The following is a 27,587-nucleotide window of genomic DNA, read 5'->3' as shown; positions in this document are numbered from 1 at the left end:
GTGGTTGGTTAAGTGATGGTGAGAATTTCGCATGTATCTTGTGCTACATTATGATTGCTTGCCTTGAGTGTGGAAGTATCAAGGGTCTGAGTTGTGTTTAAGTGCTGAAACTGTTGCAAGCTCATTATTGAGTTTAAAATATGTAAACAAATGTGGCCACGATTGTACTTTTAGTTAAAATTCTGGAAATCACCTCTTCTTTTTTTTTTTCATACTAGTGATAGATCAAGATGTTTGTATTTCAACTGAGTAGAAAAAAATCAGCAGGTTCATCTTACATCCACTAAATTCAGAAGGAAATAATAATATTTAAGCCATATTCCTAAAGTTAGGAATCCCTACTAACTCCTCCAGGACAAATTACTGGAAACACACAAGAAAGCAAATTACTTGTGGGAGAATTTGTCCATGTCCATTAGTGTGTGACAGATCATCTAAATAAAAACCATAAGGACAATGCAGATTAAAATAAAAAAAAACTAAGCACATAACTTCTTTTTAAGTGTCTGTGCCATATTTATATAATTAACAATATTGCTAATCCCTAAAGAAACTCTCATTAAGCTTTGTAAATAAAAATTATGAGAGAAAATTACTGAATGCAATAAAGTAACCTAGAAATGATTAAAAATGGAAAAATTCCTGGAAAGTAAAACAAATGAACAAATATATCTTGAATGACTTTTGAGTCACTGTGGAAATTCAAGCCAAATTTTCAGAATTCTAGAACATATTAATAATAATATATATCAGATACATTTGAATTTCAATTAGCAATAGTCATGGGAAGTTTAAAAACCTATATTATTTATATAAGCAAACTAGAAAGGAAATGAATGATGAAGAATTTGGAGAAGTTAAAATGAAGAGCAATAAACATAAGAAAAGCAAAATGCAACAAACCAGAAAGATAATTTAAAAAGCTTCTGAAGATTATTTAAAGAGGAACAACAAAATAGTTAATTTTAGCTATCCTTTCTTTTTTTGTTTTGTTTTTTAAAGATTTATTTATTTATTTGAAAGTTAGTGTTACACAGAGAGAAGGAGAGGCAGAGAGAGAGAGAGAGAGAGAGAGAGAGAGAGAGAGAGAGGACTACCCTCCGATGGTTCACTCCCCAATTGGCCGCAACAGCCAGAGCTGCGCTGATCCGAAGCCAGGAGCCAGGAGCCTCCTCTGGGTCTCCCACGTGGGTGCAGGGGCCCTAGGACTTGGGCCATCTCCTATTGCTTTCCCAGGCCACAGCAGAGAGCTGGATCAGAAGTGGAGCAGCTGGGTCTTGAACCAGCACCCATATGGGATGCCGGCGCTTCAGGCCAGGGCGTTAACCCACTGTGCCACATCGCAGGCCTCAATCTTAGCTATCCTTTCAAGAAATAAAGGAAGAACTCATATGCAGATTTTAAAAATGCAATTAACCACAGACATAAGAGAAATTTGAAACTACTCGTATTTTGCATAACTCTATCATGTAGAAATTGAAATTGTCTGAAATGATCTTGTACGACAGAAATCAGCCTCCATTAGACAAGAGTTTTCAAACTTCCCTTCCCTCCCTGTTCTCTTGCATACCCAGTGCTGAGGGCATCATTAAAGGAGTGAGTGGTTAACAACTTTCTTCCGACAACTGCTTTCCTGTTTAACTTTGTCATTTCTGTTGTACTCCAGAGAAGTGCATGCATATTCCAATTCCCTTTGTCTTCACTGCAGAAATGTGTTCAGAATACTCTTGTTTTATCTTCTTAGTTTCCATAATACTTCTAGAAATATCTTTTCCATCTGTTACTGAAATTTTATGTTTTCTTCCTACAAATTATCAATTTTATTTGTTGTGCCAGAAAATGAATAACTTTAAATCTGTCTATTGTATCATTATTTTCCATTTCATCTATTTCTTCTCTTTTAAAATATTTCTTATTTCAAAAAATGTCTTTATCAGTTTTGATCCAAATATAGTCTTATAAAACTTTGTTTTATACCTTTGTCAAACCGAGGTTAAGTATGCTATACTATTATACTTTTAATGATCTGTGATTACTATAAATTTATTGTGTATGGGTGAAATGGTCATTTTTCCATTCAATTATTGTTTATAGCCTTTTTTCTATATTCCCACTAAACTAGGGTCTTTTTGCTTTTTACTTGTTAAACTTCTTACTTGATGAAGTTATTACACCTTTTTACTGTAATTTAAATTTAAAATGGTATTTCCAAAACTAAAAAAAGAGAGCAAGGGATAAGGAGGGAGGGAGGGAGAGAATCTCATTATGTTGTTAGAAGTGTATCCAGAAGCCATATTGAATCTGTTAAAATCTATTAAAAATTAAAGTAAAAAATTAAATAAGATAAAATAGTACTTACAGCAATCTTCAAGCTTATTTTGTCTTTTTCTCTTTAATTTTTATAATTCAGTCAAATGTGTGCTCCACTCATTGTTACCTGTTCTCTTATCTAAAATATGCAACAAAGCTATCAGTTTCCCCATCAGCAGCCCTATATGCAGCGCACACATTTTGATCGGGCGTTACCCTCAACATATCCCACAAGTCTTGGGGTATTCAGGAATGTCATAAGACCTTGCTTGGATGTGTTTTTCTCAGCATTGCAACCTGGAACTTGGTGAGCACTTTCAAACTGCAGTTTTAGGTCTTTCACTGATTAAACGGATTTTTTTCCCTACAGTTTTTTGTATTACTGCTTCTCTTTCATCTATATTATCCCTATATCATGCAAAACAGTTTTGGGGGCCAGCTTTGTGGCAGAACAGGTAAAACCACCATCTGCAAAGGCACCCCATATGGATGCCTGTTTGTGTCCTGGCTGCTCCACTTCCGATCCAGCTCCCCACTGATGTCCTGGGTAAAGCAGAGAACCTGGCCCAAGCGCTTGAGCCCCTGCCACCCACTTTGGAGACGGGAATAAGGCTGCAGGTTCCTGGCTTCAGCCTGGCCCAGCGCTGGCTGTTGTGGCCATCTAGGGAGTGAACTAGCAGGTAGATCTCTCTCTCTCTCTCTCTCTCTCTGCTTTTCAAATAAATAAGTCTTTATTAAAAACCACTAATTTTGAGAGTTCACTTCCACTTGAGTCCGCAGGCCGGGAATTCACAGCTCTAAAAGGGCCGTCCTCTCCTTCACGCTGTTGGAAATTGTTGAAGTGGAAAACGACAGGACTGTACTTGCACTCGAGTCTTCTGAAGTCCTTTGCTGATTTTTAGATGTCACCTGTGTTGTGTGTGTGCTGGGGAGCTGGGTGCTTTCCCTCCGGGACTGCTTAGCTCCCTTCAACATCTCCTCGGTCGCCCTCGAGGGTTTGGCTGGCGCAGTGTGGTCTCGGGTGGGAGGAGATCCAGTCGTCCTCGGCTGGGTGAGCCAGTGTATCCCCAACAGGGGAACATCCCGTCTACTGGTGAGGCATTTAGGGGAGGCTCCTGTTTCCTGTGATCCGAGCAGTCTTCCAGGGCAGGGCAGGGAGGATGGATAGCTTTACTTCCATTGGAGTCTCGCTGAGGTCCAGGAAATGGTGCCTTCGTGTGAAGCTCGTGGGGCCCACAGATTGCTGGCCCCCCGATAGCCACTGACTCTCCCTTCTCTGTTCTAGGACCGTCCGCTCTCCCTGTGGAGGAAAACCCTCACCTTCTTCTCCTCTCTGGGGCCGACTGCTGCAAAAGACCTCACTGAGCAACGCGTTCTCTAGGCTCCCCGCAGGTTAGCTCTGAAGAGACAGTGAGGGAGAAAACCCGTGGCATGCCTGCTGCGTTTCTCTCAGAACACGCTGGGCCTCCTTGGTGTTTCTCTGATTCTCTCCTTCTTGGAAATCAACAATTCTAACTTCATAACTTCCTGAAAGAGGTGGGTAGACAAGATGGAATAATTAAATACATCTTCTCATAATAGCAATGTGAACAATGTTATTCTCTTAAGTTTCCTGATAGTATGTAGCCAGTCGTATCTGTGTGGTAGAACAGGACATGACACTTCTTTTTTTTAAACATTTGTTTGATTTATTGAAAGGCAGAATTAGAGAAAGAGGAAAGGGAGAGAGAGGGGGAGAGAAAGAGAAAGAGAGAGAGAGATACTTGGCTGGGTCAGGCCAAACCCAGGATCCCAAAATTCCTTCCGGGTCTCCCTCATGGGTGCAGGGGCCCAAGCACTCAGACCATCATCCGCTGCCTTCCAGGTGCGTTAGCAGGGAGCTGGATCAGAAGCAGAGGCACTGCGACTAGAACTCGCACCTTGATATGGGATGCCAGCATTGCAGGTGGTGCCTTCACCTGTACGTCTATGGGTGCTGACCTTCGCTCCTCACACTCTGGTGTAAAATATGGACACTTGGAAAATTTCCAAAAGAACTTTCTTGAAGTTACTTGCTTTTCAGGATATTATCCTCATGTGAGCACAACTAGGATTCCTTTGGATGTCTTGTCTCAAAGCGACTTAACAATAGAAAAAAGGAAGACCTAAATAAGGACCAGGAAGAGTTGGTTAGCTCAGCGGCACCTCCTGTCCTAGGAGACCCAGGGTCCCTCCGGGATCCCAGCCTGCCGCCTTCCTGCCGGAGTCCGTAGTGCTGGCTTGTCACACGCAGATTCGCAATGTCCAGTGGAAGGAGACGAGCTTCTTTTAAGGTGAGGAACACCCAAAGACCACCTGACATGGCGCGAAAGCCCCTCTTGTCCTTCCGTCCTTAGCAATTGCTGGTGGTGCTTCCATGGCCAACCGAACACAGACAGTGGGTCTTGCTGATGGCGGCTGAGTCGGCTCGGACGAGGCAGCTTCCAGACTGTGGCAGGAAGGAGCCGGCACCCAGCAGCGCCGACGGACACCCTGACTTCTCACATTCAACAAGCAAATGTCCAACAAGTAGGTCAAGCTTTTGCAACCTCTGCTTTATTTTTAATGGGGTGAGGGGGTCATAAGTAATGTTTCCTGCATGGGTAGAATGAAATTATCATTTCCCAACGATGTTTTTTAGATGATTTAATATGACCCAGCTTATTTGCATACCCCTGTGTCTAAATGTATAACCCGTATGGTTGGGTATGGAGAAGAGGAAAATTCACCCGAAGTGACATATTCATCTTAATATAATTTAAATTACTCTTGTAAGTAATGAAAAGGAAATGAATAGCAAAGTGGATTATACTGTAATTGAAAATAGTATTGAAATAAACAGAAATTCTTTAAAAAACACATACTTAAGCTGTGATTCAAAAATATTAAGTATGAAAACAATTGCATGAAAAATTGAGGACATGATCACAATTGAACTTGATATATAAACTCTGGTGTCCAGATGCTTAGAAACATGGACTCTTTCTACATTCTTCTTACCCAACAGTGGTAAAATGAAGTTCCAGTGAGGGCATGCACATTCCCTCCTCTTTTTAAACTCTGTGTATTTGGGGGGGCAGAGAGACAGATAGACAGACACAGTGGGTCTTCCTGTTTGTTCAATCCTCAAATGTCCACAAAGACCAGGACTGGGCAGGGGCTGAAGCCAGGAGCCAAGAACCCAGTGCAGCTCTCTCACATGTGGAGCAGGAACCCAATTACTCGCGCCATCACCTGCAGCCTCCCAGTGTGTGCGTTAGCTGGAACATGGAGTCAGGAGCCGGAGCCGACCATTGAAGCTGAGTACTCTAGAGAGATGTGAGACACCAGCATCCTAGCTGGCATCTAACTGCTAAGCCAACTTCCTTCCCCCACTTGTGTCTTAAATCTATTTGTGAGGAAATAGAAATGATCTTCTCCAGTCACTCATATTACCTTTTGTCTGGTGTAAGTAACACAAGCAATAGCCAGAGCTGTCTATTTTGAGTAATATTGCTGCTTCTTGGTTCAACTACACAAGTAACGTTTGGCTTCCAAATCAAGTGCAGCTAGAACAGCCAGACTCTCTCTGAAGCAGTACAGTTCTCTCTGACAGGTGGCAGTCATCTGTAGGCAGCTCTTCTCTGTCCTGAGCGCTCCTGGGTGCACATTGTTGCTGTCCCTGTTTGGGGCACGTCTTGCATGCCGCAGAGCTGTGCTCCCCGGTCTTCAGCGGTCCAGACCCTTCTGAAAGACATCTCCTTGCTCAAGGAATGAGCACAGGACAGGTTCTCCAAACCTTCGTTCTTCACGTGACTCTTGAGCCAAACATTTGTAATTGAGCTTTTGAAATTGTCCATGTTAGAAGCAAGTAGTCAATAGGTGAAAATTTATTTTGCTCTGTGGTTCTGGCCCTTGAATAAACTCACAGCTGATACTCTTTTCGGCCCTATGTGCTCACTCCTGGGAGAGGAGGGGACAGTGTGTGTGTGTGTGTGTGTGTGTGTTAATGCGATATATCTCTATTACCGAACACTTTACACTTGAGTTGAGGAACAGCTTTAAAACGCAGTGAACACTGACTGTGTCATAAACTTTGCTGTATAATCTGTGGCTCATGCACCATAGCTTTTTCTCGCTGAGTAAACTTGTGGCATGGTGGATTATTCAAGGCATATGAATATGCTCTTTGTTTAACAGAATTTCAGTTACATTATCTTCAAACCATTTCCTCTGCAGGAAATAGGTCTTTGGTTTATGGTGTAATAACTCCTTTTTGTTTTTCTCATAGGAAATTCGAGAGCCAGCGATGCCTCTCAATTTTCTACTAGCCTTTAGCGAAAATTCTCTCATGTGACCTCTGGTGAGGACAGGCAGACACCAATGCTGCTGCCCAGCTGGCCCACTGGGCACCGCGTGGCTCACAGCAGCAACCAAGGCCAGGGGCTCGTGTTAAAATGGGCTGCTTACCTGTCTCTGCAGGTGGTGGGGCAGGAAGATCTCAGCCCAACAGAGCAATGGAGGAACCCGTACTTCCTAAGGCAGACATAGCATTCCCTCTGGATGCCTGCCACTGAGGGTGCGATGTCTCAGCCACACAGAGCAAGCAGTCCCGCGTGTCCTGCACATAGCCAGAAGCATTGGTTTCTAGCCTTGCCTTGAGTCTTTTGCTTTCTTTACGTATTTAGATAAGGTTAATACACACACACACACACAATCTGCGGGAGTCTCCATCGCTCCCAGACTTTGATACATTCCCCAAGCTATTTGCATTTTTCGTTACAAGATTGTACAGGGTGCCTCATCCTGACTGTCCCGGAGCATGACTGCCGAAAGAATTGTATGGTGTGACCCTAGGGTTAGGGTTAGGGTTAGGGTTAGACACAAAAGAGTCCCCATGCTTCCTCATCAAAGAATTCCACCTAGGAGATTAGACAACAGCTTTCATAGGGGCCAGGAAAGCAACAAGTCATGGTGAAAAGGTCATTGGAACTGGTTGAAGAAAAGGGAAAAAGCAAAATTCTCGAAGACAGCAATGGGTTCTTCGGATGACGTCACTGCACAGTGAGACAGTGAGAAGAGAGACCTGTCAGGTACCTTGGTGTTAAAAGCGAGGATGTGCCTGGCCCTCAGCAGCTGTCTACTGGGGAACCCCTGCAGATATTCCGAAAGACTTGGACAAAGCTACTATTGGAACACAACCTGAAGCCATGAAATAATAGCTCATTCACACTTGGAATGCACTGAATGAAACCAAATGAGAAGACGAACGCGTCCAAGATGTGGTTTCCTTTCTTCCTTCCTGCAAACCTCCCTGCAAATCTCAGGTCAGCTGCTGCCCCCTCTGCTTCCCAGACAACGAAGCTGCATCACAGACAGGGCAGCCAGCCTGTGGCCTCCAGAGCTCCAGAGTCTTCACTTTGCATTGTGCTGTTCCTGTAACTTCATTTCTTTTCTTCTTCTTTTTTTTTTTTTTTTGATTTATTTATTTGTTTACTTGAAAGTCAGAGCTATATGGAGAGAAGGAGAGAAAGAGAGATCCATCAGCTGGTTCACTCCCCAGGTGGCTGCAATGGCTGGGTCTGGGCCTAGCAGAAGCCAGGAGCCAGAAGCTTGGGCCATCTCCCACTGCTTTCCCAGGCTGTTAGCAGGGAGCTGAACCAGAAGTGGAGCAGCCAGGACACAAACCAGCCCCCTAATGGGGTGCCGGGTCACAGGCAGGAGCCTGGCATGCTATGCCACAATGCTAGTCCTCCTACGCTCTCAGGGTTCACAGGTGACCGTGGAAAGTCAGCACAGCCACAGTGACACGGACACCTTCAAGCAGGCCCATCCTGTCTGTGGATGTGCTTTAACTGACTCATCAGCCGTGAATCTCAGAGGGAAATAAAAAACTGCGCGTGCTTCCCTAAAAACGCATTCGCCCCGACATCTGATCCAAAAGGCACTAGCATTTCTTATCACACTGGTAAGATCCCAAGAATGATCCCCACTGGGTTTCCATGCCTTCCTGAAGGACTGCAAACACACCACTCTCCAGCTAAGTAGACGCCAATGCTAGCGCACTTAGCTTATCTGACCTTCACATTAATTATTTTTATTGCCCAGCAGGACGTGTAAGGCTCCCTCTCCCTTCCTTATGCAGTCACGTGGCCCCCAAGTAGACCCGAGCGGAGCCAGTTCTCTCCTAGCACTGAAGAATAAGTGCTAAAGCCCTTGCATGTGCTACAGGCTCCGTCCCCACCGGGTGCCCGTCTAGACTCCAAGTGTTTCGGGAGAATTAAGGGACCTTAAATCTCCTTGAGCAGGAGTGTTTGAGATGGTATTAAAATTCTTGCAAAAACTGAAAGTGAAATGAGGAAGGCAGATTGAGCAATCCATGGAAAGGCGAACGCCAGTGCTGCGGCTGCACGGTTGGTGGTGGCAGAGATGCAGAGGGGCCGTGAGAAGAGAATCGAGGAGAACTCTCCTGAGGGGCAGAGCCGGGTCCTGCGATGTAGTCAGTGCAGGGCACACACAGATAACAGGAAATGATCCAGCATCCCCCGTGGCCACTGTCTCTGCAGGCCCCAACCTTCCAAGTTCAAGTACCGAAATGGATGACTCCACGGAAAGGGAGCAGTCCCGCCTTCCCTCTCGCCTCAAGCAGGGAGAAGAAATGAAACTGGAGGAGTGTGTTCCCCTCCTCCCGCAGCAGGAAAGCCCCTCTGTCTGCCTCTCCAGAGATGGCAAGCTGCTGGCCGTGGCCTTGCTGCTGGCCCTGCTGTCCTGCAGCCTCTCGGTGGTGTCTCTCTACCGGGTGGCCGCCCTGCAGGCGGATCTGCTGAGCCTCCGGGCAGCAGTGCAGGGCCACCAGGCGGAGCAGCTGCCTGAGCTCCCTGGGTCAGGAGCAGCAGCCCCCAAGGCCACCCTGGGGGAAGCTCCAGCTGTCACCGCGGGACTGAAAGTGAGTTCACCAGGACAAGCTGCCGCCCAGGCACAGGCTGCCTCTCCCGCTCTGCGCGCTGTGTGCTGCGTGTCCAGTAACCTGGGGTTTTTCTCTTTCCTAGGGCATCTTTGCACCAGCAGCTCCAGGAGAGAGCAACTCCAGTTGGAGCAGCAGGAAGAAGCGTGCCGTTGAGGGTGTGGAAGAGACAGGTATGTCTGGGGCACAGAAGCATTTAGGAATGAGGGGATGGTGTCCACAGGTGACACACACAGCGCCTGGCGTGGGGGAACCAGTGGTGAACATGGCCTCAGGGAATCCACGAGTACAGCCTGTGGCATCGCTCTCTAAGGCAGTCAGACTTCAAGCACAGCTTGAATTCCACACACACACACACACACACACACACACGTCGGCACTGCACGCTCTCTCCCGCATCGAGCAGCGTGTTGGCGCGAGTGTTTATCTGAGCATCGGCCAATATCTATCTGTGCTGCGCAGGAAATACAGAGGGGACAACAGGGATGCATGTCTTCCTCAAATGCACAACCCATCCCTGCAAGGAACAAGAACAGAGAGATGGGGAAAGAACCTAGGTCACCATGGAGTTGGACGTTGTCCATCTGCGTCCTGGACAGTGAACGGGTGCACTCATGTCATGAAAGCAGGAAAAGATCAGGATGGGGCCCCTGTAGGAGTGCGCTTCATTTTTGTGTCTTTGCTAAAAAGAGTATTTTACACACTCATACACACACACATGTGATTTTCCAGTTTTCTTAGTGCACGCTTTTCCAGGAGATCCACACATTTACAATCTTCTTGTCATAGTTCTTTAGTGACTTCTGCCTTTCTTGATGTTCTGTTCCTTCCACAGAATTCTACAGTTAGCCAGGGCCATCAAAATAGTCAGTTCTGTTTCCCAATTTCCAATTCATTTGGAAGGTGAAAAGAGGGTGTTTGCGTTGCACAGACTGATCTTACCCCTAAAAGATCCTCTGTGTGATTTCTTTTTATATTCAAAGAACATTTTCTGGGCATGTGGAACAGGACAGGCAGACATGGTCCAGAACAGGAATTTTACACTGTTTTCTGGAGACTCTGCGGTGACTCTGTGAGGTCCACAGAACACACGTCCTTAGTTATCTGTAGTTTTACTTCTGCAGAGACGTGTGTGTCATAGTGAGAGATAGACCAGGTGCACTTCCTTTACACAGATGTGCACCAGGTGCTCTGCAAACTTCTTTTTTCACTGTATGTCTGATCCAGAAAAATAAATTATTCTTTATTTGGTGAAACCATCACTTTTTGTACCTGGTTACCTTATTTTTGTGTTTAGAAACAGATAGGTTTAAACATTTTAAAATTAACATACACATTTTTATTATAATACATGAATTATTTTTGCATTTTGCATTTCTCTGTGTTTTATACATAATTGACAATGATACAACGTATATACTAGATTTACTTTGTACTTACACAGGTAAGCATGTTTCATATTTCTAAGTAATTCTCATAGAGATTTATTCAGTTGTTATCACACAATTTTTAACATGCATTTTTTGCTGTAATGGCACATGCAAATTTTGTGCATGTATTTTTGTTTCTGAGGAATTATATATTCAGTTTAAATCCCATAAGATGAAATTTCTGAGTTAAAAGAGTGAGCACCTTTATCATTCTTGCTTGCTTATTGCCATAGTGTTCTTAAAATCAATTGTAAGTAGATACAGTCAAAAGTGTAGTATACCAGTTCTCCACATTCTTATTAACATTTTATCTGTTAAATTTTATTTTGGTTCATTTGACAGTTGTAAAACAGTTTCTAAAATTTATTTTAGGGTATTGCATATTACTAATAAGAATGAAATTCTTCTTATTTCAATGAATTCTAACTTTATTTCCTGCTCATTTTGTTTATTTAATTTTAAAGATTTATTCATGTATTTGAAAGGCAGAGTGACAGAGAGAGAGAGATTAGAGAGAATGAGAGAGAGAGAGAGAGATCTTGCATTCTCTGGTTCATTCCCCAAATGGCCACAACAGCCAGGGCTGGACAAGGCTGAAGCCAGGATCCTGGAACTCTATCTGGGTCTCCCGTGTGGGTGGTAGGGAGCTGCATGGGAAGTGGAGGAAACAGGACTTGAACCATGCTCCCATATGGGATGCCATCATCATAGGTGCTGGCCTAACCTTCTGCATCACAAGGCTGGCCCCTAATTTTTATTTATAACTTCTCCCAACTGTGTATCCTAATTTTTAAAGTGATTTTGAGTAAAGTCTTTCTAATTAGACATACTGATTTTTTTTTACTATTTTTTAAAGATTTATTTATTTATTTGAAAGTCAGTTACACAGAGAGAGGAGAGGCAGAGAAAGAGAGAGGTCTTCTGTCCAATGGTTTGCACATACTGATTTTTTATCAAAGTTTTAAAATTTTTATGTTTCCATTTATTTGAATGATAATGACACACACACCCAGAGACAGAGAGAAAGAGACAGAGACAGAGACAGAGCAGACAGAGAGAGAGAGAGAGACAGAGACAGAGAGACACAGGAGACAGAGAGAAAGAGAGACAGAGAGAGAGACAGAGACAGAGAGACAAAGACAGAGACAGAGAGAAAGAGAGAGAGACAGAGAGAGAGAGAGAGACTGAGACAGAAGCAGAGACACAAAGGGAACTTCTATTTCGTGTGTCACTCCCCAAATGCTGACAACTTGGGCTGTGCCAGGCTGAACCAGGAGTCCATAATTTGGTCTGGGTCTCCCCTGTGGCGGCAGGATTGCAGGTGCTGGAGGCATCTCCTGCTAACTCCCAGGGTTTTAGCTGGGAGCTACAGTTGGGAACGGAGCTGGATCTTGATCCCAGACACTGATACAGGCGCGATGTTCCGAGGGGCGTCTTATCTGCAGCACCAAATGCCTGGCCGTTTATCAAAATTTCTGTGCAATATTTCCACAGGGTTTTTACTTGTGCAGAGACTCTGCCTCTGTATATATTAATTATTTTCAACGTTTTTTGGGGTTTTCTCCAATACATCAGAACTAAACCTATATATGTTTGTGATTTCTTAAGTGGTCTACTCTATATTCTACTGCTTTGACTCGAAGCTTCGTGTTTTGTTTGATTTTAATTCATAAATCCTTCTTGTGTTTACTTTCATGAATCATTTCGTACTGTCCTTAACTTCCTCCTTTCTCATCTATTTTTCCCCTCTAAACTGCTATCTCAATCAAATATATTAAACGATTCTTGTTAACGCCTCTGAGTTAGAAAACTTGCTGCATTGTATCAAGTTCCTCAGATATGACTGGATCTATCTGAAGAACTTTATTTCATTGACTTGTTCTATTTCTCTTCTTCAAGTAAATTATGTTAAGCAGCTCTGTATTTCAATATCTAATAAGGTCACATGCCGTCTGTCTTCTTTAATCGTATCTGCCAGTATCCCCCTGCTTCTAAATAGTAGTTCTAAAAAGGAACCTTGATTTTTATTATTCTAAATGAAATATAGACTTATTTTAGCAAATTTAAGAAAAAAATAAAGTAAGAAATAAGCCCTGAGTCACACTTTCCTCAAATATTCTCAATTAAAATTTTTAAATTTGCTTAAATGTGCATATTGTACATGTTTATGTTTTTATCACATCCAAAAATCTGATATTGATGAAAATTTTTAAGTAAATAATATTGGTTTGTAGAAAATTTAGGAAACAGCAAAATATTCTAAGTGCATAAAAACGTACTGATTTGCTTGACCCAGAAATAATCACTATTGCTATTATCATCGCTTACCTTAACCTTTCACAAACCTTGACTATAGAATGCATAAATATTATATATTCGTTACATGTGTTGCATAGTGTTCATAGTCAACATTCACAGCTTGCATGTTGTTCTAGATACTATCCCTTGGTAGAGAGGAATTTTTTTTATTTATTTTTTTTGAGCACTACCCCAAAATTCGTGCTCATGTACCTAAGAGTCCTTTGAACTCCAGTGATTTTTTTTTTATTTAGTAGGGTCATTTATGGAATTAGAAAATTCTATGTGGCTTAAATCTGAGCAGCTTATTTGATTTTTGTGTCCATTCCGGCTGTTGGGCTGACTTTTAGTAACTCAAAGTCTTACGTTGCCCTAATGACTACGAAGTGCCCACCTGCGTTCTTCCTGCCAGTGTGTTTCAGAAGCACTAGTTTCCTTCTGTAATTCTGCAGAAGCAGTAGCTGAAGGGATGGGCCTTACCATCACCGCAAGCCCCGTGTCACCCCCTCCCAGCTCTCCCAAGGGCGAGCGCTGACCTTACTTAATTTCACAGTTTAGTGCTTGGCTTCAGTTTTGTTTTTTCTTAATTATTAAATGTTTCAACTAAAGCCTTATTACGCTGAATGTGTTTCGTAAGGTCATTTTTGAATATCGTATAATAAACAGAAATGTGGGGAAATCCAAGATCAAAAAATTGCCAAGTAAGTTGTATCAGCCAAAAATTCACTTTTAAGCCTGCAAGTGTATTTGGAGATATTCCCAACAGAAGAAAAATGATTAAAGCAATATTACTTTTCAAATATTACAGAGTAAAATATATCCAAACTGAATCATATTGATCTCCATTTTGAACAGAAGTTTTATTCATTTTAAGAACCTAAAAATAAGCATTAGGGTATATCAAAAAATTGAATTATTTCAGATGGGTTATTACTGAATTAAACTGTTGATAAAATCAATTTTTCCCAATGTTATTCAGCAGGGAATTTAAAAGCTATTGGAAATCCATGTGTTTTAGGTTATACAAAGACAAAAATTTGTATTGATAACATTTACTATAATATTCTTCATTGTGATGTTAAATTAGTGATGAGAAAATGAATAATTTAAAAAATATAAAGAACAATGGGAAAGATTGCTCATATTTTATATTCCAAATAATTATTATTAAGATTTTTCCCAATCTACTTCACATTCTTTTCCTCCATTTAAAAAAATAAGTATGGATTGTTTGAGTTGCAGAAAGTTTGCATAGAAAGTTCAGGGCCTATATTAACTCCTCACCCGCTTTTTCTAATGCTAACATCTTAGTTTACCCCAGTGTCTTATACAACCAAGATGCCAACACTGGGACTGAACTATTCACCAAACTCCAGACTTCATTTGAATTTTACCAGGTTTCCCACAACTGACCTTTCCATGTTTCAAGAGCTATCCAGGAGGCCGGCACCGCAGCTCAATAGGCTAATCCTCCACCTGCGGCGCCGGCACACCGGGTTCTAGTCCCGGTCGGGGCACCGGATTCTGTCCCGGTTGCCCCTCTTCCAGGCCAGCTCTCTGCTGTGGCCCGGGAGTGCAGTGGAGGATGGCCCAAGTGCTTGGGCCCTGCACCCCATGGGAGACCAGGAGAAGCACCTGGCTCCTGGCTTCGGATCAGCGCAGTGCGCCGGCCGCGGTGACCATTGGAGGGTGAACCAATGGCAAAGGAAGACCTTTCTCTCTGTCTCTCTCACTGTTCACTCTGCCTGTCAAAAAAATTAAAAATAAATAAATAAAAAGAGCTATCCAGGACACCACATTTCATTTTCGTAAACTAGAATTTTGAATATAGTACATATAAATTAACACCGAATATTGTGACTTCAGTAATTCTCTGGCTAAAATCTTCAATACGCTCTTCAAGTCTTCTTTTTCGAAATCTACAGTCTAACCCTTGGCAAGGAAAGCAGAGCTCTAGCACGTCCAGCCTTCACTCCGTGAACAGTTCTGGCTTACCTGACTTACAGGGCTGTTCCCTGAGTGCGGGAAGGCACGGAGCAGAGGATGTGGCCACCCACCCAGTGGAGGAGCCGGGCTCGCTTGAGCAGCTTACCCAGCAAGGGCACACTCCTGGGACACAGCCAGCTGGCTGATGTGCGGATCGGTGACCTGTCTTCACTCAGCATTATTTTTCTCTTCCTCTGCTTCAATAGTGATTCTATTTTTCAGTGTTGCAAGAGCTGGCTTCTTGTCAATTTCAAAAAAAAAAAAAAAAGTATTTCAAAAAAGAAAAAAAAATAGTGACCCGATAACCAAATCCTTGAACCCTTTTCTCGTTAAGCTTGAAATTTTGGGAAACAGAAAAGAAGCAGGAAGCAAGGCAACCAATTCAATAAAGATGAACTTTGTGTCTCTTTCAGATTCTTACATGAGAGTGAGGAAGAGACACACGGAAAATAAGCAATGCACACAGTAGATGAGTACTTACAATTCTAGAACATGATCAATATATTGAAACATCCAGCAAACATGGTTAGGGTCATGAGTCTCCGAAGTGTGAAAGGTGAGGCTGTGTTTCTGTTTTAAACAGGGAGTCCAAACAGGCAAAACTCTTTATACTTTAAACTTTTTTTTTTTTGCAGAAATCAGCAGGTGTTTTTTAAGCTAAATTCAAAATGTTGAAGGATATGTGTCTTTATTAGTAATTCCATGTAAATGCACAGTATTTGTTTTAATGTTTAATTGTTGCATTTGTAAGTGAACTTTAGAGAACCACACTGGGCAGTGGCAGCTTTGTCGTGGTATTTTTTTTTATGATTTATTTTGTATTTATTTGAAAGGCAGAGTTACAGAGAGAGGAGGGGAGACAAAGAGAGATCAGTCATCCATTGGTTCACTCTCCAAAAAGCCACAATGAACTGGGCTGGGCCAGGTCAAAGCCAGGAGCCCAGAGCTTCTTCTGGGTCTCCCTCTTGAGTACAGGGGCCCAAACACTTGAGTCATCTTCTACTACTTTTCCAGGTGCATTATTAGGGAGCTGGATAGGAAGTGGAGCAGCGGGACACAAACAAGGGCCCATATGGGATGCTGGGGTGAATGAGGGGGGGCTTAACCCGAGCTGGCCCCTGCTGTGGTATTTTCTTAAAGGACATTCCCATTTCCAAAGAGTTAGAGAAGCTGACCGAGCTGTGAATGTTCACTGTAGCTCTGCCTTTGTCTCTTCTATCTGCTGTTCTGGGACCTGCTCTGGCAATTAGAGAGTAAGACATTCTAGGGAAATAGCATATAACCCCCTTTTTTTTAATTCGAGTATTATAGTTACATGCATGAAGACTGAGAACTTATTCTTAAAGTTTTGTGTTAGAAAATGTTTTCTATATGACTGAGAGCTCAAAGCTTTGGTCTTAGTCCATAAATTATGCAAATAATTTTGTTTTATGGAAACCCTTTCCCCAAAACATTAAAGCATTAATTTGATTTGATTTAATGTGTATTCAAAATTTGTATATAAGAGTTCAGTGTCTAAGAACTGTTTGGAAAAGTCCAATGCTACTTTTATGCCTATTTTCTTTCCCAAGTTGTCCCACAGATCCTTTTTTAAAGCAGGTTGTAGGGCTGGCACCGCGGCTCACTAGGCTAATCCTCCATCTTGCGGCGCCGGCACACCAGTTTCTAGTCCCGGTCGGGGCGCCGGATTCTGTCCTGGTTGCCCCTCTTCCAGGCCAGCTCTCTGCTGTGGCCCAGGAGTGCAGTGGAGGATGGCCCAAGTCCTTGGGTCCTGCACCCTCATGGGAGACCAGGATAAGCACCTGGCTCCTGGCTTCGGATCAGCACGGTGCACCTGCCGCAGCGCGCCGGCTGCAGTGGCCATTGGAGGGTGAACCAATGGTAAAGGAAGACTTTTCTCTCTGTCTCTCTCTCTCACTGTCCATTCTGCCTGTCAAAAATAAAAAAATAAAAATAAATAAATAAATAAATAAAATAAAGCAGGTTGTAAATCAGGCCCTATGACAATTTGTAAATGATGACCCTTAGTATCAAGCGACACACAGCCTAGGAAAGATCACTGTTAACAGAAAAAATTACTAGGCACAGTAACTTGCATTTCAGTACATGTACATGGCAGTGTCGTGGGGTGAAATACTCAGCTGGAAAAAATGAGGAAAGCACTGGTAAATGGTCTGAGGCTGAGTGAAGTTCACCAGATGGAGAGGGAAAGTCTTTGCCAGAGGGAGCAGTACACACACAGTTACGCAAGCACTGAAGACGACCTCTGTTCTGAAGTGTAAGTGCAGCTGGGAGCAAGTGTGTGACATGCTGAGTCTGTAAGGTTGGCTGGGGCCAGGGCGTGGTGGACTTGGGTTTTGTTTGCCAGGCAGATACTTAAGGGATTATAAACTGTAGAATGAGATGATCAAATCTGGTTTTGGGAAGATAATTCTGAAGGAAGTACAAGCGATAGGGTAGGAATTGTGAAGAAGAGGGGAGACACACTTAGAAGGCTAATGCTAGGGTCAAGAAGGGGAGAGTGGAGTTCTGAACCTGGGCTGTCCACTCCTCATTTCTCTCTCTCTCTCTCTCTCTCTCTCAGAGCCTCTCCCAACATTCCCTGGACTATCAACTTTGTCTGAAATGTTCCTACCTCCCCCTCCCTCTGATTCCATTTGATAAAATTTTGTTCTTAATTGATTCTTAATAATTGTACATATTTCTTGGGTTTAGTATAATGTCTTGATACATGTATGCTTTGTGTAGGAGTAAAATCAAGGCATTTAGCATAGTCATCACGTCATATACCCACCACTTCTTTGTAATAAAACAATCAAATTTCTCTCCTGTAGACATTTTGAGATACATATTAAGTTACTGTTAACTAAAGCCATACTACTGTGCTATAGGACACTAGAACTTATTCTTGACATTGGACTGCACCTGTGACCAGCTGGCCAGCCTCCCCAACCCGTGCTCTCCTTCCTTCCACACTCCCAGCCTCTGGTAACAACTCTTCCACTCTTGACTTCTATGAACTCATCTCCAGATTCCACGAATGACTGAGACCAGTCTGGCCTGCCTTTCTCTTCCTGACTTCGTTCTCTAACGTAGTGTCCTCCAAGAGCCTACACATTACTTCAAGTGATGGGATTTCATCCGTTTTTGTGGCTGGCTGGTATTCCAGCACATATATACATATCACATTTTCTTTACCCATCCATCTGTTGTTGGATACTTGGGATACTTTGTATCATGTCCACTGTGAATAATGCTACATGAACATGTTTCTCATACATACGCATTTCACTTACTTTGGATATACTTCTTGCAGTGGTATTGCTGGATCATATGGTACTTCTATTTTAAATTTTTTGGAGGAGTATCCATTCTGTTTTCTATAAAGGCTATAGCACTTTATATTCCCACAAACATTGCAGAAGAGTTGCCCTTTCTCTTATCCTTACCAGCATTTGTTATTTATGTTCCTTTTTGATAATAACCTTTCTAATTGAAGTGAAGTGATATATTATTGTGAGTTCTTTTTTTAAAGATTTATTTATTTACTTTGAATGACTTAGAGAAAGAGGGACATACACACACACACACACACACACACACAGATCTTCAATCTGCTGGTTCACTCCCCAGTTGGGCACAATGGCCAGAGCAGGGCCAGGCCAAAGTCAGGATCCAGGAGCTTTTTCTGGGTCTCCCACATGGGTGGTAGGGTCCCAAACACATGGCTTATCTCCTGCTGCTTTTCCCAAGCATCAACAGAGAGTTGGACAGGAAGTGGAACAGCCAGGACATGAACAGGCACCCATATGGCATTGCAAGTGATGGCTTTGCCGGCTTCACCAAATGCTGGCTCTTTGTGGTTTTGATTTGCGTTTTTCTGATTACTAGTGATGTAGAGCATTTTTTCTTTTTTTCAACTTTTATTTAATAAACATAAATTTCCAAAGTACAACTTTTGGATTATAGCGGTTTTCCCCCCACAACCACCTCCTACCCACAACCATCCCATCTCCCACACCCTCTCTCATCCCATTCTTCATCAAGATTCATGTTCAATTATCTTTATATACAGAAGATCAATTTAGTATATACTAACTAAAGATTTCAACAGTTTGTACCCACACAGAAACACAAAGTGTAAAGTACTGTTTGAGTACTAGTTATAGCATTAATTCACATAGTACAACACATTAAGGGCAGAGATCCTACATGGGGAGCAGGTGCACAGTGACTCCCGTTGTTGATTTAACAATTGACACTCTTGTTTATGACGTCAGTAATCACCCAAGGCTCTTGTCATGAGCTGCCAAGGCCATGGAAGCCTCTTGAGTTCCCAACTCCGATCTTATTTAGACAAGGTCATAGTCAAAGTGGAAGTTCTCTCCTCCCTTCAGAGAAAGGTACCTCCTTCTTTGATGGCCCATTCTTTCTGCTGGGGTCTCACTCACAGAGATCTTTCATTTAGGTCATTTTTTTTTTGTCACAGTGTCTTGGCTTTCCAGAGCATTTTTTCTGTACATATTGTCATTTATATGTTTTCTGATTTTAGTTCAGTTGTCATCTTTCAGGGAAGTCTTCCTGAATGAATCAAATATCGGCCCTAAGAACCATACCTCTATTACAGTTGCCACTTGGATGTTGCTGTCCATTCGGCTTGTGTGATAGTGAGTAGTGCCTATTCCTTCCACTGAATTTTTTTTTTTTTTGACAGGCAGGGTGGACAGTGAGAGAGAGAGAGAGATAGGTCTTCCTTTGCCGTTGGTTCACCCTCCAATGGCCGCCATGGCCGGCGCGCTGCGGCCGGCACACCGCGCTGAGCAGATGGCAGGAGCCAGGTGCCTCTCCTGGTCTCCCATGGGGTGCAGGGCCCAAGCACTTGAGCCATCCTCCACTGCACTCCCTGGCCACAGCAGAGAGCTGTCCTGGAAGAGGGGCAACCGGGACAGAATCCGGCGCCCCGACTGGGACTAGAACCCGGTGTGCCGGCGCCGTAAGGCGGAGGATTAGCCTAGTGAGCCGTGGCGCCAGCCCCTTCCACTGAATTTTAAACTCAGTAGGGCTAGGGCTGATTTTGTTTGTTAACCTTAATCCAATATCTGACATAAATGTAATACTCAGTGAATTTGTTGAGTGAGATGAATGACAGGTGGGATTTAGACTAAACAGAAGTTAAGAATTCAGACTATTTGATCTTGATTGTTAGCTGAATTTCAAGAGACAGGAGAAAGGAATCAAGCATGTTTATAAAGTTGCTAGCTTAGGCAACACAGAGGATAGTTATGAATATGCCAACAGAAAAAAATGGAGAAGGAAAAGGAGATGGGCATTGAAGAGAAAAATGCAGAATTAGATTTGAGTTTGCCATGGTATGAAGTCCAGACAGAAACGTCCAAGGGGAAGTTTAAGATGTAATAGCCGATGACGCAATTTATTAGTAACTTTTAACCAATACTTAAGTATGTTTCTATTTTTGGCTTTCGTGTATTGGGAGATATTAAAACACCATCTTTCTTTAGTCTGCTCTCCGTGAGGGCAAATCATTAGCAGAGTAGTAATTCATAATCTCAGATCAGATCTTTGTTAGGTGGGAAAGAGAGGCTTAAAAATCTGCGTTGGAGTTGCTCTTAGATGTCAAATTTTCTGAAAGAAAGAGGTGCTTGGGACAGCCCAGTGACTGTCTGGGACAAGGACAAATGAGGAACTGCCCTGGCTTCACGAAGTGCGACTCAGACACTGCTGTTGGCTGTCAATTTGACAGCTGGTATTCTTTTCTGAAATAAGTCTTGCTTTCTAAAGCACATTTTCTTCTAAAGTTTCAATTTCTGAAACTATCACAGAGTAGACCATTGTCTTTTTTTTTTTTTTTTTTTTTTTTGACAGGCAGAGTGGACAGTGAGAGAGAGAGAGAGACAGAGAGAAAGGTCTTCCTTTGCCGTTGGTTCATCCTCCAATGGCTGCCGCGGCTGGCGCACCACGCTGATCCGATGGCAGGAGCCAGGTGCTTCTCCTGGTCTCCCATGGGGTGCAGGGCCCAAGCACTTGGGCCATCCTCCACTGCACTCCCTGGCCATAGCAGAGAGCTGGCCTGGAAGACGAGCAACCGGGACAGAATCCGGCGCCCCAACCGGGACTAGAACCTGGTGTGCTGGTGCCGCAAGGCGGAGGATTAGCCTAGTGAGCCACGGCGCCGGCCCACCATTGTCTTTCAGAATGTTGCCTGTGGCCAAGTTTTAGTTGGGCTACAGAATTAAAATTCCCACACCCTCCTATCAGATGGGTAGTGTGTTGAGTGACTTCCTAGGTAAGCCTCTTTCTGACCAACCACAGTATCTGAGACCCTGTCTTGGCAGACCTAGTTTGCTGTAACAAAGGACCATGGACCGGGTGCCAATAGCAAGGGGCCTGCAGACCCAGCGTCCGGCAAGCACCTGCGTCCTGCTTCCAGATGGCGCCTTCTTGCTGCAAGCTTGAGTGGGCTCTTTCACAAGGGCACTAATCCCATTCACCAGAACTTCACCCTCGTATCCTCGTCAGCTCCCCAAGCCCCGTATTCTACAACTATCACACTCGTGGTGCAGCTTCAGTGTAAGCCTCTGGGGGATACACCCCAACCACAGTGGTCTCCTGCAGGAACAGTCAGAGAAAGGGTGACTTGACACAGGAAACTGTGTATTCCAGTGTTTCTTCAGCCTCTGGTAGGTTTAGTTGGGCTACATGCTAACACAGAGTTTGACTTGATACCGTGAACAATGAAAATGCTGCCACCACTACCACTAATAGCCAAGATTTAATTATTTTTCATAATTATATGCTGGGTATAAGGCTAAGTATTTCACATGTGCTGTTTCAGTTCACCTTTACAATAGACATACACCCAGAACTGCAAAGGACAGGTGGAACGTTTGGAAGTTTAACGTTAACATCGTCCTCCCCCTCTTTGGTGTGGAGCTGGGGACACTCTGGTTAACCCTTGTTTCTCCTACTGAACCTGTGATCATCCTTGTGAATCAATTACTTAAGAACAGTTTGTTGAACGGGGACGGTGCTGTGACGCCACAGTGGGTTAACGCCCTGGCCTGAAGTGCCGCCATCCCATATGGACACCTGTTTGAGTCCCAGCTGCTCCACTTCCGATCCAGCTCTCTGCTATGGCCTGGGAAAGCAGTAGAAGATGGTCCAAGTCCTTGGGCCCCTGCACCCACGTGGGAGACCCAGAAGAAGCTCCTGGCTCCTGGCTTCAGATTGGCACAGCTCCAGCCATTGCAGCCAATTGGGGAATGAACCAGCAGATGGAAGACCTCTCTCTCTCTCTCTCTCACTCTCTCTCTGCCTTTCCTTTTCTCTCTGTGTAACTCTGACTTTCAAGTAAATAAATAAATCTTTAAAAAAAAGTTTGCTGGAAAATTAGGAGCATTTTAAAAGGGGTCTAAGAAAGTGACTCTCCTTCTGTGTGCTTTGGGCTTAGCTGCCTTGCTCTTGCTTCCTGCAAGTTTCTAGTGGACAGAGGCCTCCAGCGTAACCGCAGAGCTGCCTTCGTTACCACAGGATTCACGGCAGTGTAGACCACATGCTCTCTACTTCTGTCAAAGTGATCAGGTCAACACCAAATCCACCTGCAGCAGTGCAGTTGTAAAGACGTTGAAGTTTTTTTTTTTTTTTTTTTTTTTTTTTTTTTTTTTTTTTTTTTTTTTTTTTTATTTTTTGACAGGCAGAGTGGACAGTGAGAGAGAGAGACAGAGAGAAAGGTCTTCCTTTTGCCGTTGGTTCACCCTCCAATGGCCGCCGTGGCCGGCGCGCTGCGGCCGGCGCACCGCACCGATCCGATGGCAGGAGCCAGGAGCCAGGTGCTTTTCCTGGTCTCCCATGGGGTGCAGGGCCCAAGCACCTGGGCCATCCTCCACTGCACTCCCGGGCCACAGCAGAGGGCTGGCCTGGAAGAGGGGCAACCGGGACAGAATCCGGCGCCCCGACCGGGACTAGAACCCGGTGTGCCGGCGCCGCTAGGCGGAGGATTAGCCTAGTGAGCCGCGGCGCCGGCCAAGACGTTGAAGTTTAATGTAATATTTCTACGTTTCAAAACCAAGGAAAATTTCTTAATATACTTTCTTATATGATCAAATTTTTAAATAGTGTGAATATGAACAACATCAAAATATTATATTTGCTGTTCCAAGTTGTAAATATTAGAAACTTTACTGTTTTAATCTCTGCTGCTATATCAAGTTCTAAAATTGAGAAGCAAGTTTTAAAGAATTACTTCAATATTGAATAAAAAGCTTGCTAAGAAATAAGTAATCTAGATTAATAACTTTTTTTAAAAACGTGGTTTTTCTTTTTTTTTTAAGATTCATTTATTTATTTGAAACACAGAGTTACAGAGATGCAGAGGCAGAGAGATAGGTCTTCCATCTGCTGGTTCACTTCACAGATGGCCACAATGGCTGGAGCTGCACCAATCTGAAGCCAGGAAGCGGCAGCTTCTTCCAGGTCTCCCATCCAGTTGCAAGGGCCCCAGGACTTGGGCCGTCCTCCACTGCTTTCGCAGATCATAGCAGAGAGCTGGGTCGGAAGTGGAGCTTCTGGGAGTCCCGGCACCCGTATGGGATGCCAGCACCGCAGGTGGCAGCTCTACTGGCTAGGCCACAGCGCCGGCCTCTAGATTAATATCTTCTTAAACTAAAACATGGAAGTTTAGAGATATGCCTTGTGTTTTTCACAGATGTTTGTGGGTTTATTTCTTTCCTTGGAAATCCTCTGGCAAGTTTCACGTATAACAAGTGGTGTGAGATTGACGTTTCCAAGATGCTTTTTACTTATTGTGTAGCCTCGAGAAATCTCCCATCTTATTTTTAAAAGCTATCTCTTTTTGGTCCGAGATACTTTACCAAAAGGCTTGATTTTGGATTCTAAATGAAACAGATGTGGCTTCAATTCTGGCCAAGTCACTCTCTATCTCTGAGGCCCTGAAGAAGCTACTGATCCCTGGATTTGGAGCCTTAGTATTTTTTAAATTTAAAAAGATTTATTAGAGTCAAAGACCTGCAGGGGGGAGAAGCCTCCCTTCTCAAGAGCTAATCCTTAGGATTCCTGGAAGGACAAAGGACAAAAGGTGCTAAATATGTTGTCTGTATTCACATCTGTCCAACTAGCCTTAGCAATTATTTTGATTTCCCCCATGTTAGCATGAGTATGGCGTGTAGCAGTTAATGATTATATAATGCTAGTGCTTTTTAAAATTAAATATTGTTTTACCATGATCTGATGTTCCATTGTTTCATGTATTTGGTGTACTTGAAAAAGAAATGAGTAAATTTGCTTTCTGTACAGCCTTAATATTTCAAAGCAGATTGGGCTAAACTGTATAGATGATATACTTATTGTGTAAAGTTTTGCTATACAATTTCAAATTCATGCTAAAATCAGTGGGCAAATTTCATAAATTAACTTTTTAAAATGATATCATAAAAGTGATGTGAAGAGCATAATGATTTGGTGTTTCTGGAAGAATGGGTTTCCACCTTTTCCTCAATATCTTGGTTCTTTTGCAATTTCTGTTCAAGAAACTAAAATGATATGTTTTTGCTTTTCAGTCATTCAAGACTGCTTACAGCTGATTGCAGACAGTGACACACCGATTATACGAAAAGGTAAAAGAATACTTCGGATATAGTACAGCCCCAATATTGTAGGCTTCAGATCTAAAGATTCTGTTTGAACTACATCTTAAACCAACCATCCACCTCAAGCCTTAAAATCAGCAGTAGCATGATAGATTTATATTTATTCTATGTGACTGTAAAATAAATATGAAGCCTAATAATAATCTTATAGACAGAATATCATTATATATTATTAATAATTAACATATTATTTATTATATATTATTAACAGTAATATTAAAATAGTATTAGATATATTATATATAACACCTTACAGGCATAATATTTAGAAATTTTAAATAATTAGAAAACAATAAAATAAAACTACACTGAATCAAATTTAATTTTTTATTTAGAAATCATTTAGCTTCTAGAATGACTTGAGATCATTCTCACAAATGTTTATTCTTCCATTATATTCAATTGTAGAAATCATAATGGCATGAAGTTCAAACTGAAAATATAAATTGTTTTATGATATATATCTAGTGTCACATTATTACTTGACAATTTACTATTTTATCTTAGAAACAAAATGATATAACTGTTGTGGTTATGTGAAGTTTTGGCTAACTTTAACCCAGTAAGTCACAAATTCTCAATTCTATGAATGTTTTAATGAAATTGACACAGTTGCATTATGATAGGTTGGAAACCATAACCTAGAGTTTATATATCCTTTATCATCACCAAGAATAAAACTACAGATTGTTCTATAAGTAGGACACTGGGACAAACTAGTGTCAAGATAAATAAGTGGGCCAGCACCGCGGCTCACTAGGCTAATCCTCCGCCTTGCGGCGCCGGTACACTGGGTTCTAGTCCCGGTCGGGGCGCCGGATTCTGTCCCGGTTGCCCCTCTTCCAGGCCAGCTCTCTGCTGTGGCCAGGGAGTGCAGTGGAGGATGGCCCAAGTCCTTGGGCCTTGCACCCCATGGGAGACCAGGATAAGCACCTGGCTCCTGCCATCAGATCAGCGCAACGCGCCGGCCGTGGCAGCCATTGGAGGGTGAACCAATGGAAGGAAGACCTTTCTCTCTGTCTCTCTCTCTCACTGTCCACTCTGCCTGTCAAAAAAAAAAAAAGATAAATAAGTGTTTTCTAGAATATGGTCTGAAAGTAGGTTCATGGTGAACAAGCCTTTATCATCACTTCCCAACATGTACCACCTAGAGCCTTCATCCAGACAAATGGTGCCTGAAATAGGGTTCTCATCATCAAGTTTGGAAATGCGGCATATATATATGATATATCATAAATATATATAAATATACACATACATATTATATATATATATTTGAGAGTCACAAGGCTCATTTGGAAACCCTCTGCCAAAAAAGTGCCTCTTTAACTTCGTTTAATTCAGTGTCTCACACAGTCATGTGATCCTGCCACTCTAACATGCGTCAACATCTTCTTGAGAAACTATTTTGGGAATCACTGCTGCCATACAGTTTCTGTCTATACAACACAACTAATGAGAAAAATGTACTGGCAAAGATGACTCATTGATTCACTCACATCCTCATTAATTCATTTATTTTTGCATTTGTGAAGAACATACAATATTCCAGGACTGTCTGGGTTCTGGAGGTGGTGTGCATGAAATATGTGTGGTTTTCTATGTTGATGAAGCCAACCTTTGATGAGGAGAAAATGGAAAAGGAAACACACAAGTGAAGAAGTAAAGTGAACGAGGAGAGGTTACAATTATCAGGAGAGTGAGGAATGAGGAGGACACAACCAGCAGAGGTAATAAGTGTGCCCTGGACTTTGTAATGACTCCCTGATGTACTATTTCACATAAGTCTTTTCATTGTGGGTTAATTACCCTATCTGCAACACAAGCACTTGACTATTTGAACATCTATTATTATTTATTGCTCAACATGTTCCAACTTTTAATACGCACCAAACTATTTCCTAAGAATTAAGATAAAGCCAGTAGAAGGCCCTAAGGAATAAAGATAAGATTGTAAATTATTACTTGGAAATGGTTTGATCACAAATTTGGCCTCAAAAATGCTGTATATTACCCGAAATGGTGCAGCTGTTATACCCCCACGTGAGTTGAGCAGTATGAGTTGTACAATGCGTCATGAACTTCCTGGGGTGCCAACTGCTTCCCTCTGATTCAAGAGTGCTGATGTGGAATGCTTGGGCAAACATAGCTTCTACTAAATAGTGCACCATCCTTGTAATTCATAGCATTTGAAAACAAGATTGTAATTAATTACTTTTCTAATTAATGTGCATTGCAGATATTTTATATCTGTACATAAAATAATTCCTATTTATTTTTAAAAGCTGCATGGTATTTTATTGTAAGAATAAGAATTGTAAGAATAATTTATTTAACCAGACCCAAACCAATATGCTTCTTAAAAAAAAGATTTATTTATTTGAAAGGCAGAATCACAGAGAGGGAGAGAGAGAGAGCCTTCCATCTACTGGTTCACTTGCCAAATGGCCACAATGGTTGGAGCTGGGTCAATCCGAAGCCAGGAGCCAGGAGCCTCTTCTGGTTCTCCTACAGGGATACAGAGGCCCAAGGACTTGAGCCGTCCTCTGCTGCTTTCCCAGGTATATTAGCAGAGAGCTGGATCAGAAGTGGAGCAGCCAAGATGAACCTCTGCCCAATGGGAAGCGATCACTCCAGGTGGTGGCTTTACCTGCTACACCCCAGCGCTGGCCCCCAGTAAGCTTCTTGATGACAATCTTTTAAATGACAGTGCTTCCAAGAATAACCACATACATTTATAATTGCTCATGTGTCAGTCTATACGTTGGATAGATTTTCAGTTTTGACAGTTATTGCCAAGTGGTTCTATAAGGAGTTATAAAATGCTATGCTACCACTGGCAATGACAACAAAAATCCCTAAAACTTATTATCTCTTTTCTTTTAACAAGAAATGCATGAGCCATTATTTTACATGTTT

At 42.6% G+C, this 27,587-nt stretch overlaps 1 protein-coding gene across 1 annotated transcript in view; it reads left to right on the top strand.

Moving 5' to 3' along the window:
- The first annotated feature begins 8,499 nt into the window (after positions 1-8,499).
- The window catches only part of TNFSF13B (TNF superfamily member 13b), a 32,570-nt gene continuing 13,482 nt past the window's right edge, over positions 8,500-27,587 (top strand). The window contains 3 exon segments of the mRNA NM_001099964.2: positions 8,500-9,253; positions 9,357-9,444; positions 24,579-24,635. Coding sequence (NP_001093434.1) covers positions 8,903-9,253; positions 9,357-9,444; positions 24,579-24,635 — 496 coding nt within the window. The 5' untranslated portion in view covers positions 8,500-8,902.

The sequence above is a fragment of the Oryctolagus cuniculus genome, chromosome 9 (assembly GCF_051225735.1).
Source record: "Oryctolagus cuniculus isolate XC-2025 breed Fujian yellow rabbit chromosome 9, ASM5122573v1, whole genome shotgun sequence".
Classification (NCBI taxonomy): Eukaryota; Metazoa; Chordata; class Mammalia; order Lagomorpha; family Leporidae; genus Oryctolagus; species Oryctolagus cuniculus.
The sequence above is the reverse complement of the archived record's forward strand: the minus strand, read 5'-3'. Positions and strand labels throughout refer to the sequence as shown.